General features: G+C 32.5%; 1 protein-coding gene across 1 annotated transcript in view; it reads right to left on the bottom strand.

Moving 5' to 3' along the window:
* The window catches only part of LOC129227537 (nuclear protein AMMECR1-like), a 54,491-nt gene extending 38,781 nt beyond the window's left edge, over positions 1-15,710 (bottom strand). The window contains exons 1-2 of the mRNA XM_054862111.1: positions 15,429-15,710; positions 4,319-4,429 (exon numbers count right to left, since the gene is read on the bottom strand). Coding sequence (XP_054718086.1) covers positions 4,319-4,429; positions 15,429-15,655 — 338 coding nt within the window. The 5' untranslated portion in view covers positions 15,656-15,710. The remainder of the gene's footprint in view (positions 1-4,318; positions 4,430-15,428) is intronic.
* Between the last annotated feature and the right edge of the window lie 279 nt (positions 15,711-15,989).

The following is a 15,989-nucleotide window of genomic DNA, read 5'->3' as shown; positions in this document are numbered from 1 at the left end:
GGAGATTTCTGTAATTCCTCCAACGCTCACGGAAAGAAAAAATGTACATAAGTTTGAACTATTTGCAGCAAACCATTCGAAAATTAAAACTTTTGGGCAGAAACTGTTACGACTCGATCTTGGCCTCAGACGAGACTTTGTATGGCCGTTCATAATAGCCGATGTCGACAAGCCAATCATCGGGATAGATTTTCTGGCAAACTTCAACCTTTTAATCGACAGCAAAAATCAAATGCTAATAGATGGAAATACAAAACTGTCAACAAAGGGAACGTTTTTTTCAACGAGAAGACCAGTCATCACTGAAATAGAAACGCAACAGCCATATATGTACATAGTCTCAAAATTCCCTGATCTGCTAAGACCTAATATTGTAAATACTAAAATTGTAAATCATAATATTGAACATTTCATCACCACACAGGGACCACCGGTATATAGTAAAGCGCGCAGACTTTCCGCAGAAATTAAAGGCCGCTCGAAAAGAGTTTGACTACATGCTACAGCAAGGTTTGTGCCGCCCTTCCAAGAGCAGTTGGGCCAGCCCACTACACCTAACCCAGAAAAAATCAGGTGATTGGAGACCTTGCGGGGACTACAGGGCCCTTAACAACGTTACGGTTCCAGATCGTTATCCGATACCATTTCTAACGGATTGTAGCTATATACTGCATGGAGCTAAGATTTTTTCATCCATTGACTTACTGCGAGCGTACCAGCAAATACCGGTGCATGAAGCGGACATCCAAAAGACCGCCATAACCACGCCTTTTGGGCTATTCGAGTTCCCCTTCATGCCGTATGGCCTTTGCAATGCAGCACAGACTTTCCAACGTCTGATAAACACTGTGTTGCAGGGATTAGACTTTCTTTTCTGTTATTTAGATGACATATTGATTGCTTCGAAGGATGAAGAGACACATCAAAAACATCTGTTCCTTCTCTTCGAGCGACTGAACGAGTATGGTCTACGCATTAACCTTTCTAAATCTATATTTGGTGTAACACACATCCAATTTCTCGGATATGAAATCAGCTCTGAGGGAATGAAGCCTTGTACATCCAAAGTCGATGTCATTAAAAATTATCCTGAACCTAGCTCTGCCACTGGCCTGAGACGGTTCCTGGGAATGGTAAATTTTTACCACAGATTCATTCCTAAATGCGCTGGCATACAGCAACCACTCACCAAGTTACTTGCTGGCCATAAAAAGAATAGCACCAAACCTCCTCAGTGGACTGACGAAAGTCGTGAATCGTTTTCCAGGCTCAGGGATGCCTTATGTTCGGTGACTCTCTTATCACATCCAGATCCAGAGGCTCAACTGAGTTTGGTAACGGACGCTTCAGACATAAGCATCGGAGCCGTCCTTCAACAAGAAATCGCTGGATTAAAAAAACCTCTTAGTTTCTTTTCAAGAACTCTATCCCCGGCACAGAAGAAATACAGCACGTACGATCGTGAACTTCTGGCCATTTACAGTGCAGTTAAGCATTTTAGATACTTACTAGAGGGAAGGCCTTTCGAAATCTATACGGACCACGAACCCCTCACATACGCTTTTCGACAAGACTTGGACAAAGCCTCTCCCAGACAAGCAAGACAATTGAGTTATATTGCTCAATTTTCAACGGATATTCGCTACATCAAAGGAGAAGAAAACATTATTGCTGATACCCTTTCCAGAATTGATACAATATCCGCACCATCTCCAATCGATTACGCAGCTATTGCAAAACTTCAAGATGATCACGATTTAACAATTTTGAAGAATAACCCAAGGCTGAGAATGGTTAAAATATCCATTCCAGAAACTGACGAATCCATTTATTGTGATGTCTCCACCAAGAGTAATCGACCCTACATCCCTCCAAACTTCCGACGACAGTTATTTTCTTCTATTCATAACCTATCTCATACAGGAATTAGAAGCACAAGAAAATTAATTACAAAAAGATTCATATGGCCAAATATCAATAAAGATTGTCAGTTATGGTGCAGGGAATGCGTGGAATGCCAAAAATCCAAGGTACAAAGACATACCAAATCAGCTCTTATGGACTTCAAGGTTCCTACCGAACGTTTCCAGCACGTTCACATTGATATCGTTGGACCCCTGCCACCATGTCAAGGTTTTAGATACTCACTAACGATGATTGATCGTTTTTCGAGATGGGTTGAAGCTGTTCCTATGGCAGATCAATCAGCAGAAACAGTTGCAACAGGCATGATCTCAACCTGGATTTCACGCTTTGGAATACCGCAACGTATTACGTCTGACCAAGGACGTCAGTTCGAAAGTCAAATCTTCTCATCTTTGAGCAAATACTTCGGGTTTCAAAAATACAGAACAACAGCCTACCACCCACAATCGAACGAACTGCTTGAGCGACAACACAGGACTATTAAGGCAAGCTTGAGATGTCATTTACAACAAAGCAAATCTTGGGTTGATGCTTTACCTTTGGTTCTCCTCGGATTGCGTTCTGCACTGAAAGAAGACATAGGATACTCTTTCGCCGAGCTCCTTTACGGAAGTCCTCTACGTTTACCCGGAGAGTTTGTTGACACCATTCCTAATGTCACGCATTCAGAGTTTGTACAAAGGCTACAAAGTATTATCCGCAACCTAAAACCTTCTGCAACGACTACCCATGGTAATACGAACGTGTTCGTTTCAAAACAGCTTTTGAATTGCTCACACGTTTTCGTCTACAATAATGCCGTCACTTCATCTTTGCAACCAGTTTATCTTGGGCCTTATGTTGTGAAACATCGGTCACCAAAGTATTTTGACATTGAAATCAATGGAACTGTCAAAAGAATTTCAATTGACCGACTGAAACCATGCTTTATCGTAAAGGACAACGACGAGAAACCCCTCGAAAACCAAAGACACAGGGATTTCACGGATCAACCCACCCAAGGTGCATTTCGAGAGGAAATTTCACCGCCGAGCAATCGCACTCATACCACACGCAGCGGAAGGATTGTCAGGTTCCCCCCTCATTTAAAGGATTATGATTCCTAATCGTTTGCTCTAGGGAGGGAGTGTGTAGTGAAGTGAAGTCACTGATTCCTGCGAGCGATCAACTCAACTCGAGCGGAGTGCAGGAGTGGAACGAAAACAATTCGGCGATCGAACAGACGCGTTTGATTTGGTGTGTATCATTGTAAGATTAATAAATAATATGGAGTCAGATGATAGTGTTTACTGAATCAACCACAACACTAAAGCTACAAAGGCATGCAATTTTCCGCGAAACAATTGCTTGATGTTGTTGGCATGTTTTCTAAACATACATTTTCGGTAGATATCCTGGAAGATGAAGATTTTAAGGGAGGAGCGGGGTAATAGAAAAATGAGAAAAAGGGGACCAAACTTGATTAAGTTTTAGGATTTTTTAAGTACCTTAATTTTGCTTGATGAAATTAAGGGTTTCTTAAAAGTTTTTTAACGAACCCTGCATTTACCCACCTGTTTTTGGGTGCCCAAGGTACAAGCAAAAAATATGGCCAAATTACATGAACGTGACTTTCAAAATATTTTTGAAAAAATACTAAAACATTGCTAACAAAACCCAATAGCAAATCATGAAGCTCCTATTTCAAAGAATCAAATTAATCTAGCTCTCACTTGAAAAAACCCCTTTAACCAATCATTAAAAAACACAGGTGATTGGTCGAGAAAACTTCACTCCCTGCCATTTGTTTCTGATATAACAACACAAAACTGAAATGGCAACCCAATAGAGCAACCAAAACACAGGAGCAGTATTGTCACAACATGTGCATCAATTTTGCACATTCACAAGAATTTCTCTTCCCAAATAACAGATAGCAGGGGTGTCCAAGGTACACGATCTTCCCTTGAAAAAATATATGTAGGTAGGAAAAGATTAGACTATTTGCTATTAAAAAACAGCACAAACAACATTGTTCCTTCAACAGTGTTTCACTGACATGAATCTTGAAAAAAATCACAACTGTCAGACACAATCTTTTTTCAAGGTGTTTTAATAGGTATGAAAACACTTTTCTCTCTCTTATTTACTTCATTGTTTTTGTCCTTAATATAGGAAAATTGAATGTATAAGGATGCTTTAACACAATTTAGTATTTTTGTAAGATGCATTTTTTAACAGTAAAAAGCTGGTGACCATTATTTCATTATTTACCCTGGAAAAAGAGATCCCTGGTGTAACCCTTTAAATAAAGAAAATGCAATCAAAGATTGTGTATTTCTGGTTTTCTTTACTCTTTTTAAATACTGCAAACAGAAATTGCAAGCAATAGAAAGCAAAAAAAAAAGTTTACCTTGTAACAGCATATTCCCTGAGTCCAGCATGCAAATTCATAGAATTGAAAGTTCCTATGCAGCCTCTAAGTCTCCGATCTTTTCCAATTTTCCAAGTCACAAACAGTGGACTGAAAAAAAAAAAAAATCAAGACATTATTTAAAAAAAAATTTTTTTTGGTTCTTGACAACCTAACTTAAAAATAATAAACAGCTTTTTAATGCTTCATATGTTTAAAACTGAGTAAATTCAGATTTATACTCAAATCAAACTCTAAACCATCAATAGGAAAAATGATACCTTGAAAATCAATTTTGGAAACCTGAAAATACATTTTACTATTACACTGATATTTTATTATATTTATCTGTTTTTTATTGCTTTCTATATGCCCATGATTAAATATTGTTCCCACACTATTCAAACGCACAGTAAGAGAAATGGAAGAGTTGAGAGTCTGGTTTCAATGCCAGACTTTAGTCAGTGTTTTACCCTTCAAAAAAGATTTGCTTTCATATTCAAGTATTGTTTTGAACTTCAAAAGGACAAGATAGATGCACTGAGAAACAGGGCAGGGCACATAGAAGGTTGAATATAAAGAGGTAGGGCACAACACCTACACATGAGACCATTAATAGATTTTTCTTCAAAAATATCAAAAAACTTGTTGCAGTGCTGCCAAAGTGAAAGCTATGAAATGAATATGATTTTTTATATTCTTTTTAATGTTTGATTTTTATCTATTTTTAAATTTTCTGCTTTTGCTTGATTTTTGTCAAATCTGGCTAATTAAACACAGGGCTCAGAGTCAAGGGCACCCATATGCAAACTTTTAAGGGTGAGCTCAGATATTTTCCCCATAGATACCGATTTCAGTACAGATTAGAGTCATTGGGTAGTTCTCAAAAGGTGGGAGCAAACACAGACTTCAACTTTGAAGCTTCAACACCAAATAACTTTCATTTTAATTAACTCTAAAATTTTTGAGGTAAATTATAATGCTGTATAGAGACAAGAATTGACATAAATTATGGAAAAAAAGCTCTTTAAATGCCCTTAAAAAATATTTTCTTTGCTAAATGGCACAATTTTGGACATACCAAAACGTTAACTGAGCAAATGTACCATTAAAAAAAATTTTTTTTTAATTATTTCCGTACGTTTCAAAAGAAAATTAAAGGCATGAATCTTACACTGAATAATTTTTTGTTAATATTTTACACAAATAACAAAAGTAAAGACAGATTATTTACTTTGTAAACGATTTTAGAAAAAAGTAAGTTTGAAATTTGATGCATGTCCAAAAGTTACGATCTTTACAATGCTATTATTTGAGAACTAAGTATATGATGTTTTCGTTTTAAAGGTATTTATCGATCCTCAGAATCAGTTTTTAATTGTTTAAAAGTGTTTTCATAAGCTTTTATGCAGTATCTTAGAAGAAAAATAATTTTTCTTAAACATACATGTGAGATGTCCAAATGGCGTTACGATCTTGACGCCGATAGTTCTGTCCGTTTATTTATAACTTTTTTATAATCCACTGTCTTCTAACATCAATAAAAAAGATTATTATGATGTTATCTTCTTTAATCCATAGGTATTTTGCATAATTAATACGTTACACATTGAACAATACATAAATTACAGTAGAAACATGGCTGTTTATGATCGAACGAAAGCCATTTTGCGCGAAAATCGCCAAGCAAACCTCCGTTGGCGACAACACAGTATACGATAAGCTAAAGATTACCAGAGGGGGATTCCAGTTTGACAAATGTAATTAATCGTCAGCCGCACCAGTTTTGGTGACTTTATCACCTGCACTAGCAATTTTTTTTTTTTTCCCGCGGCTTTTATTATTTTAGAATTTTTTTTTCTCTTCTTTCTTTTGGAAACATAATTTAACGATCTCCAAATAGAAATACGAATTTCTTTTTTCAATAATTTTTTTTTAGACATCGTTTTAATTCTTATGACATTAGAAAATATATTCATTATTAAAACTGATGTCACTTTTTACATTCTTTCTTAAAGCATATTTTGTTTATTTTTCCTTTAAAAATATATATGCCGTATTTATTTGTCGGTATTTTTATTCTTTATTTGTCCCAAAAAATCAAACTACAAGTTTGTATAATTATTTCCATGAAGCTTTTTTCTACCTTTCATCAACTTCTTCAAAATCATTCCAAAACTCTATTATATGTAAAGAGCAGTATGTATAGCCATTCAAGTACTTCATTACTATCCTCTTTATCATTAAATTGCAAAATTCAAAAAGTAGTAAATAAAATTTTCATTGGAAAAGTTAAAAATCAGATTAACAATTGTCAAAAATGGTGAAACTTACATTTATGATGATGTCCAAAATCCGTTACCTACAGGACAACAATGTCCAAAATCTGTTACCTTCAGACTGCTAATTTAATTTGCTAATTAACAATTTTTACAAATACCTGCTGTCTTTTCATGTTCATATATTGTGTTCTAGGTATGCATACTATAGAATAAAAGCAAAATTGATATCAAATTCGAAAATTTTTGAAATTGCTCAAAGTTAACTTTTTTGTTCCCACCTTTTGAGAACTGCCCCATTAAAATTTGATATTTTTAATAACCTATTTATTAATTGCTGGAGATGAAATGTTTTTACATTTTTGCAAAGGGTAGAAAAAAGTACTAAAAGCAAGGAAGTTCTAATTTCAAAAGGGGGGAGGCTTGAGCCTTTACTTGCCCCCCCCCCCACGCCCATATGGGCGCCCTTGGTCAGAATGGGAATTGGGAAAAAAAGACAATTTTAATCACATTTTAAGTAGGGATGCACCCAGGGGCGCCGACTTGCAAAAATTATTGAGGGAGCCAGACATCAAAAAGGGTTTTGGGGGCTATGTAATCCAATTGAGCCCCCCCCCCCCCCAAATAAAGGTCAGATTTTTGTACCTTTAAAATGCCATATTTTCTGGTGTGCATAATTTAAACAAACAAACAGTATGTGACATGTGTTTTCAAAGTAAAACAATCTAAAAATTGGTATACGAATTTTCTGGTTCAACTAGATTATGTCACTTGTCTTAGTGAGAGACGTTTTTTGTTCTATTTTATGGAAAGCTGTACAGTGCCGTAGCTAGCATTGGTATAAAGTCGCATGACTTGACTTGCATGGAAGGGCATTCCCAGAGGCTCCGACTTAAAAAAAATATTGGGGGGGGGGGGGGGGGGGGGACATACTGTGGGGTCTTTCTGTGGGAAATTTTCTAAATTTGAGATGAAAAATAATGAGTTTTAAAGTTTTTTAAAAGCATTTTAAAGTCATATAATCAACATTAGAACCCCAAAAACTCGACAAGCCTGACACATATTTTTTGGCTTTGAAAAAAGGAAAAAATAAATACAAACACGCACAGTATTTTCGTAAAAAGGTAATTTAATTTACGCATGTTTTTTTTAAGACCAGTTTTTTTATTAGTTATGCCGGCTAACATATTCAAGTGTAAACGCACTCTCTCAATATCTAGGTTATTTTAGAAAACTCAATTGATTTTTCAAAATTTGTTTCACCTCTGTTTTATAAAAGCAAGCACTCTTGTTCAACTGCAATGATCTGTGCGAGTCAAGTTGATGTAAACCACCCAATAATGCAAGATTGCACCATTTCACAAACCTCAATGTAAAGTGCCTTTGGGATTTTAAAAGCACGCGGTGAGCTGGCTTCGTTGTTTTCATACCTATTTGGTATACGTCGATTCCGAGGAAGCGAGGGATCATCATTTTGTGAAGGTTTTCCTTTTAAACACAATTCCCAAAAGTATTCAAAATCACGCCTCCCATTTAATATACAAATCAAATCCTCATATATTTTTTCCAAATCACCAACACTTAGATGAGCAGCGCTGCCTACGGGTGAGACTTGACCCGTAAGTTCACGCACTAGGACAAATTCTAAGTGAGCTTGCAGCACCGTAACACTATCATTATTCACACCACTCATTTTTAGTTAACCGGCTTACTCTACCGTAATAATTATTTGTTTTAACTCATTACTGAATGTATTTTACAAGGTAAACCATCTTGTATCTTCAAACAAGGAACATAAAAGATAAATTTGTGAGTTTATAAAGCATAATATGGGCAGTTCTCAAAAGGAGGGAACAAAAAAGTTAACTTTGAGCAATTTCAAAAATTTTCAAATTTGACATCAATTTTGCTTTTATTCTATAGTACACATACATAGAACACAATATATGAACATGAAAAGACAGCAGGTATTTGTAAAAATTGTTAATTAGCAAATTAAATCGGCAGTCTGAAGGTAACAGATTTTGGACATTGTTGTCCTGTAGGTAACGGATTTTGGACATCATCATAATGTAAGTTTCACCATTTTTGACAATTGTTAATCTGATTTTTAACTTTTCCAATGAAAATTTTATTTACTACTTTTTGAATTTTGCAACTTAATGATAAAGAGGATATTAATGAAGTACTTGAATGGCTATACATACTGCTCTTTACATATAATAAAGTTTTGGAATGATTTTGAAGAAGTTGATGAAAGGTAAAAAAAAAAAAGCTTCAAATTAAAAATAATACAAATGTAAAATGTGACATCAGTTCTAATAATGAATTTTTTTTTTAATGTCATAAGAATCAAAACGATGTCTAAAAAAAATATTGAAGAAAGAAATTCGTATTTCTGTTTGGAGATCTTTAAATTATGTTTCCAAAAGAAAGAAGATAAAAAAAAATTCTAAAATAATAAAAGCGGGAAAAGAAAAAAAAATTGCTAGCGCAGGTGATAAAGTCGCCAAAACTAATGCAGCTGAAGATAAACTACATTTGTCAAACTGGAATTCCCCTCTGGTAACCTTTAGCTTATCGTATACTGTGTTGTCGCCAACGGAGGTTCGCTTGGCAATTTTAGCGCAAAATGGCTTTCGTTTCAATCATAACCAGCCATGTTTCTACTGTAATTGATGTATTGTTCAATGTGTAACGTATTAATTATGCAAAATACCAATGGATTAAAAGAAGATAACATTATAATAACCTTTTTTTATTGAGGTTAGAAGACAGTGGATCATCGAAAATTATGAATAAACTGACAGAATTATCGGCGTCAAGATCGTAACGCCATTTGGAGATATCACATGTATGTTTAAGAAAAATTATTTTTCTTCTAAGATACTGCATAAAAGCTTATGAAAACACTTTTAAACAATTAAAAATTGATTCTGAGGATCGATAAATACCTTTAAAACGAAAACATCGTATACTTAGTTCTCAAATAATAGCATTGTAAAGATCGTTACTTTTGGACATGCATCAAACTTCAAACTTACTTTTTTCTTAAATCGTTTACAAAGTAAATAATCTGTCTTTCCTTTTGTTATCTGTGTAAAATATTAACAAAAAATTATTCAGTGCTCGATTCATACCTTTAATTTTTTTTTAAACATATGGAAATAATTAAAAAAAAATTTTTTTTAATGGTACATTTGCTCAGTTAACGTTTTGGTATGTCCAAAATTGTGCCTTTTAGAAAAGAAAATATTTTTTTAAGGGCATTTGAAGAGCATTTTTTCCATAATTTCTGTCAATTCTTGTCTCTGTACAGTATTATAATTTAACTCAAAAATTTTCGAGTTAATTAAAATGAAAGTTATTTGGTGTTGAAGCTTCAAAGTTGAGGTCTGTGTTTGCTCCCACCTTTTGAGAACTGCCCATATAACTAATAATTTCATTGATTTATTGGGGGGGGGGGGTATTTATGGTTTTTAAGGGGTGGGCCCTTCCTCTTAGGGGGGGCACCCCTGTATTTAAGATGCTAATTTGCATCTTTAGAGAGAGTGAATCTTTGTTTTCTGGAATTAAAGTAAAATTTTCAGTTGATTATTTTAGCATAAGTTTATTAATTTGTTAACTGGGTTGCCTACCTGGGGGGGGGGGGGTTAGGGGTATTTTCTCTTTTTTTGCGGAGGGGGCTTTCTATTTGGGGGGGGGGGGTATTTATGGTTTTTAGGGAGTGGGCCCTTGCTCTTAGGGGGGCACCCCTGTATTTAAGATGCTAATTTGCATCTTTAGAGAAAATGTACCTTTATTTCTGGAATTAAAGTAAAATTTTAAGTTGATTATTTAAGTTTATTTATTTATTTTTTGAGTCAAACTGGCCCTGTTTTAATATTTTCTTTTTTAACTTGTATGTTAGAAAAATTTTACACGTGTATTATCTGTAATAAAATTGATTTCAAAGTAAAGTTTTATTTTTTGTTATTTCTATATTGGAAACAAGAAAATGTATTACTTTATCATGAAGTTTAAAAAAATTTCTACACGTCATGCAAATCTAATAACAAATACAACTCATTATACGACCTGTATGATTTCAACTATGAATAATTAAAAGTTTAAACCATGTGTGGGCAGTTCTCAAAAGGTGGGAGCAAACACAGACTTCAACTTTGAAGCTTCAACACCAAATAACTTTCATTTTAATTAACTCTAAAATTTTTGAGGTAAATTATAATGCTGTATAGAGACAAGAACTGACATAAATTATGGAAAAAAAGCTCTTCAAATGCCCTCAAAAAATATTTTCTTTGCTAAATGGCACAATTTTGGACATACTAAAACGTTAACTGAGCAAATGTACCATTAAAAAAATTTTTTTTTTAATTATTTCCAAACGTTTCAAAAAAAATTAAAGGCATGAATCTTACACTGAATAATTTTTTGTTAATATTTTACACAAATAACAAAAGTAAAGACAGATTATTTACTTTGTAAACGATTTTAGAAAAAAGTAAGTTTGAAATTTGATGCATGTCCAAAAGTTGTGATCTTTACAATGCTATTATTTGAGAACTAAGTGTATGATGTTTTCATTTTAAATGTATTTATCGATCCTCAGAATCAGTTTTCAATTGTTTAAAAGTGTTTTCATAAGCTTTTATGCAGTATCTTAGAAGAAAAATAATTTTTCTTAAACATACATGTGAGATGTCCAAATTGCGTTACGATCTTGACGCCGATAATTCTGTCCGTTTATTTATAATTTTTTTATAATCCACTGTCTTCTAACATCAATAAAAAAGATTATTATGATGTTATCTTCTGTAATCCATTGGTATTTTGCATAATTAATACGTTACACATTGAACAATACATAAATTACAGTAGAAACATGGCTGGTTATGATCGAACGAAAACCATTTTGAGCGAAAATCGCCAAGCAAACCTCCGTTAGCGACAACACAGTATACGAAAAGCTAAAGGTTACCAGAGGGGGATTCCAGTTTGACAAATGTACTTAATCGTCAGCTGCACCAGTTTTGGCGCCTTTATCACCTGCGCTAGCAATTTTTTTTTCCCGCCGCTTTTATTATTTTAGACTTTTTTTTTCTCTTCTTTCTTTTAAACATAATTTAACGATCTCCAAATAGAAATACAAATTTCTTTTTTCAATAACTTTTTTAGACATTGTTTTAATTCTTATGACATTAGAAAAAAATATTCATTATTAAAACTGATGTCATTTTTTACATTCTTTCTTAAAGCATATTTTGTTTATTTTTCCTTTAAAAAAGATAGCTATATGTCGTATTTATTTGTCTCTATTTTTATTCCTTATTTGTCCCAATAAATCAAACTACAAGTTTGTATAACTATTTCCATGAAGCTTTTTTTCTACCTTTCATCAACTTCTTCAAAATCATTCCAAAACTTTATTATATGTAAAGAGCAGTATGTATAGCCATTCAAGTACTTCATTAATATCCTCTTTATCATTAAATTGCAAAATTCAAAAAGTAGTAAATAAAATTTTCATTGGAAAAGTTAAAAATCAGATTAACAGTTGTCAAAAATGGCGAAAACTTACATTATGATGTCCAAAATCCGTTACCTACAGGACAAACAATGTCCAAAATCTGTTATCTACAGACTGCTGATTTAATTTGCTAATTAACAATTTTTACAAATACCTGCTGTCTTTTCATGTTCATATATTGTGTTCTAGGTATGCATATTATAGAATAAAAGCAAAATTGATATCAAATTCGAAAATTTTTGAAATTGCTTAAAGTTAACTTTTTTGTTCCCACCTTTTGAGAACTGCCCGTGTACATTACATACAGAATTAATTTTTGCCGAAAGTTTGTCTCTTTCAAAAAAATCTGTCGAAATAAAACAATATTTTAATGTTTCATTTTATATATAGCACAATTCCTAAATTAAAATATAGAGGCTCTAAAAAAGTACATTTGAATGTACTTAACATGTTTTTAAAGAAATGATATGTGGAACAAGTTTGATTTATTGTTTTGAAACGGCGTTGTAGAAAAATATGCAAACATGCAATGCAATCGAAATGCCGGATATCCGAATCCAGCAGGTAAGGGGGCATCGGATATCCGGTATCCGGCAAAATCACTATCCGGTGCATCCCTAATTTTAAGACATTTCTAGGACACTAAATTGACTAAAATTGACTAAAAAGTGAACACCAATAAAATGAGCACATTATTCACTTTTGTTAATTTCATTCCAAACTGCATTCTGTCTAAAAAACAAAAAACACCCCTCTCCCTCCAAAAAAAAAAAAAAAACCCTGCATGTTTTTTTTCCTGAAATGTAATTTAAAAGCAATTTCTAAAATTATTTTATCATAGGTTGTTGCCAAATTTGTTTCCTTCTCCTTTTCACAAAAGAATTATGTCACACATGAAGATGAAAGTCATGCATTGTCAAAAAAAAAAAAAAAAATCTGGACCTAGATTAAGATATTAACAACCACCAGTACAGGAAGCTAGGGCACTTAATTACAAGCTCCCCATTCAATTCAAATTGTTAATTAAAATCATCCCAAAAGGGAACATTATATTATTTCTTTTTTTGCTTTTAAATTCAACCAGAATATTAAAACTCTTATCAAAAAATTATTTATTAAACCTTTTAAAATAATTTTTGACCATGAAGTATAAGTACTTAAGACAGAAATATCAGAGTTAATATTACCAAAGAATGTGTAACTACTTATACTTTATAAATGCAAACGATTTTCCTAAGAGAAAAAAAGGATCTATTGACTTGATTCATTACTCATTTTATTTTTATAATCGTAAGCAGGGTTGGTAAAAAAAACGGTTTTTTTTTTCTTCAAAAAAACCAAAAAAAAAAACGTTTTTTTTTTGTTTGAACCAGGTTTTTTATGGTTTAAACCGGGTTTTTTTGGTTTAAATACTATTTGCGAGAAAACAATTAATTTTCGGAAGGTAATTAAGGTTCCATGTAATTAACAGTTATTCAATAGTCACATTATACCTAATTTCTTGATTAATTAAAGAGATAAGAACAAAATCTTGTAACTAAATTAAATAATTAAAATAGCTTTCTGCGGGGAAATTTTGATTGAAATGTTTGACTTGATTAACATATTAGTATGCATGTATATATAGACCCTTTATGATACAAAATACTTCAAGAAGTGGTTGTGATGCGGGTTAAGATAAAATATAATGAAGATCCAAGAAAAAAACTTTATAAAACCAACATAATATGAATAATTATCGAATAAAGGTAAAAGTTATATTTTTAAGCATAATCTTTTCAAAAGAACAATTTTCATATTTTTTCTTTCTGATCTTACATTAATGCTGATTTTTATGTACACAAAGTCACAAATATTGAAGTAAAGCAAAATGTACAACAGTACATGATTGAACAGTCAAAAAATCGATTGCTGTTGTATTGACAAAGTTTTTAAAAAAAGTGCTGCTCTATATTCGACTCCGTTCTTATTTTGGAAAGACATGGGAAAAATATCAACTATCGCTAAAACAAAGAACCAAATCAAAAATATAAAAATTGGTGTAACATGGCTTAAATTACAGCTTATTTACTGGCATACATGTTGCATCCAGACTTGGATAAAATGAAAAGCTTTCTGCGAACACAAATCCTAACTGGAAAATTTTCTGAAAATAATGTTTTGCCTAACTCACCCTTGAATAAAAAAATAAATTTATATTCAAATATGAAAGAGACGAAAAAAAATGCTTTAAATCATTTTTTTTTTTAACAATAACATAATAACATATAGTTTGCTTATTTTTCACCAACTGAAGAAACTGCCAAAACCATTATTATTTTTACACATGTGCTTTAAAAGGTTTTGACAGAAATAAACTCTGAGATTTTCTTAAAAATTCCCTTAAAAATAAATTTTTTTTTTTTTTTTTTTAATCAACGTTAGCAGTTTGGAAAAAAATTTCTGCAGAGCCAAAAATTTTCTGCGAACGCCGTTCGCGCGTTCGTCTATATTATGCAAGACTGGTTGCATCCAGCATTGAAGTTTAAAATATATTAAATGCAAACTCTTTAGAACAAATAAATGTGTAGCAAATTCTATTTCAAGAAATTTTTTTTGCCAAAAATGTTATATACGTGAAGTATAAACTTTTTTTAAAATTTGATTCAAAAAATATTGTTTGTGTTTACCTGCAGAACAAATCTTAATTTTTAGGATCAAACAATTACATTAGACTGTTGATTACCTTACAAGTCAAAGTTAAAATTCCAGGAAAGTGCAAATAAATGGGCAAAAATGTCACACCCCCTGCAACAGGAGTGAGTAAAATAATGAATTGCATCTACACTAAAATATTCAATCCTTAGTAAATCTTAACTAATCATGCGAATTGAGCATAATGATGGAAGTTGACTGAAATCTGCTTTATGGCACATATATGAAATAAAAAATATATTAATATTTTTTTTCGATTAAAGCTTGTAATACATTTTGAAGAAGCAACTTTGCAATTTTAGTATTTATCTCTGCAACTTAGCTAGGAACTTAGCCTAAATGGAATTTTACATTTTTCAATATGTGTGGGGAAATCAATGTAAACCTGTAAAATAGATTTTTTTTTGGGTTTTTTTTTAAAAAAAACATTTTTTTTAAAAACCGCATGGTTTTTGGGTCTTACCTGGGTTTTTGGTTTAAAAAAAAAACAATTGGTTTAAACCGTGGTTTAAACCATGGTTTAAACCAAACAACCCTGATCGTAAGTACAAAACCTTATTGGTTAGGATTAAAATTTTTAGAAATAACATAAAATAACACTACTTACTAACTATCATTTGGAAAAGTTGGAGATTTAGGTGGATCGAATTGATTTAAATGGCAGTAAAGCACATCGAAACAAAAGAAACACATTTCAACACAAACAACAACTCCATTTTTGTAATTGTTTGTAGGGTAAGTATGATGATGGATTATATTTCCGTTCTCATTACAGCACGGACTGGAATGATTATTTAACTTCTGTTTTTTAGCACCACAACAACTAGCAGCCATAACTAGCTATGTTTCTCTGAATCTTTCTTTATAATCAAGTTGTGAACGGAATGAAAAGTCGATGACTATTGTATAAAAAAAATAGCAAAAAAAAAGAACGTTAACAAAACTCAGTTACAAGCACAGTTAATATGAAACGATTAGAAACAGCTCAGATGACAGAGGCTTGTCTCTCCTTAAATGAGCTCTTTTTCAGAGAATAGAAGCAAAAGAGGTATGAATTAGACTGTTTGTAAAGCAAATGTGTAAAACCTTCGAATTTCTTTTCTTCTTTCAGAAATCACGTTCAGCGTTTACTGTTTGAAATCCAAATTAAAAAAGGTATTTTTCAATG

Source organism: Uloborus diversus, chromosome 8 (genome assembly GCF_026930045.1).
Source record: "Uloborus diversus isolate 005 chromosome 8, Udiv.v.3.1, whole genome shotgun sequence".
Lineage (NCBI taxonomy): Eukaryota > Metazoa > Arthropoda > Arachnida > Araneae > Uloboridae > Uloborus > Uloborus diversus.
This window is presented reverse-complemented; position numbering and strand designations above follow the sequence as displayed.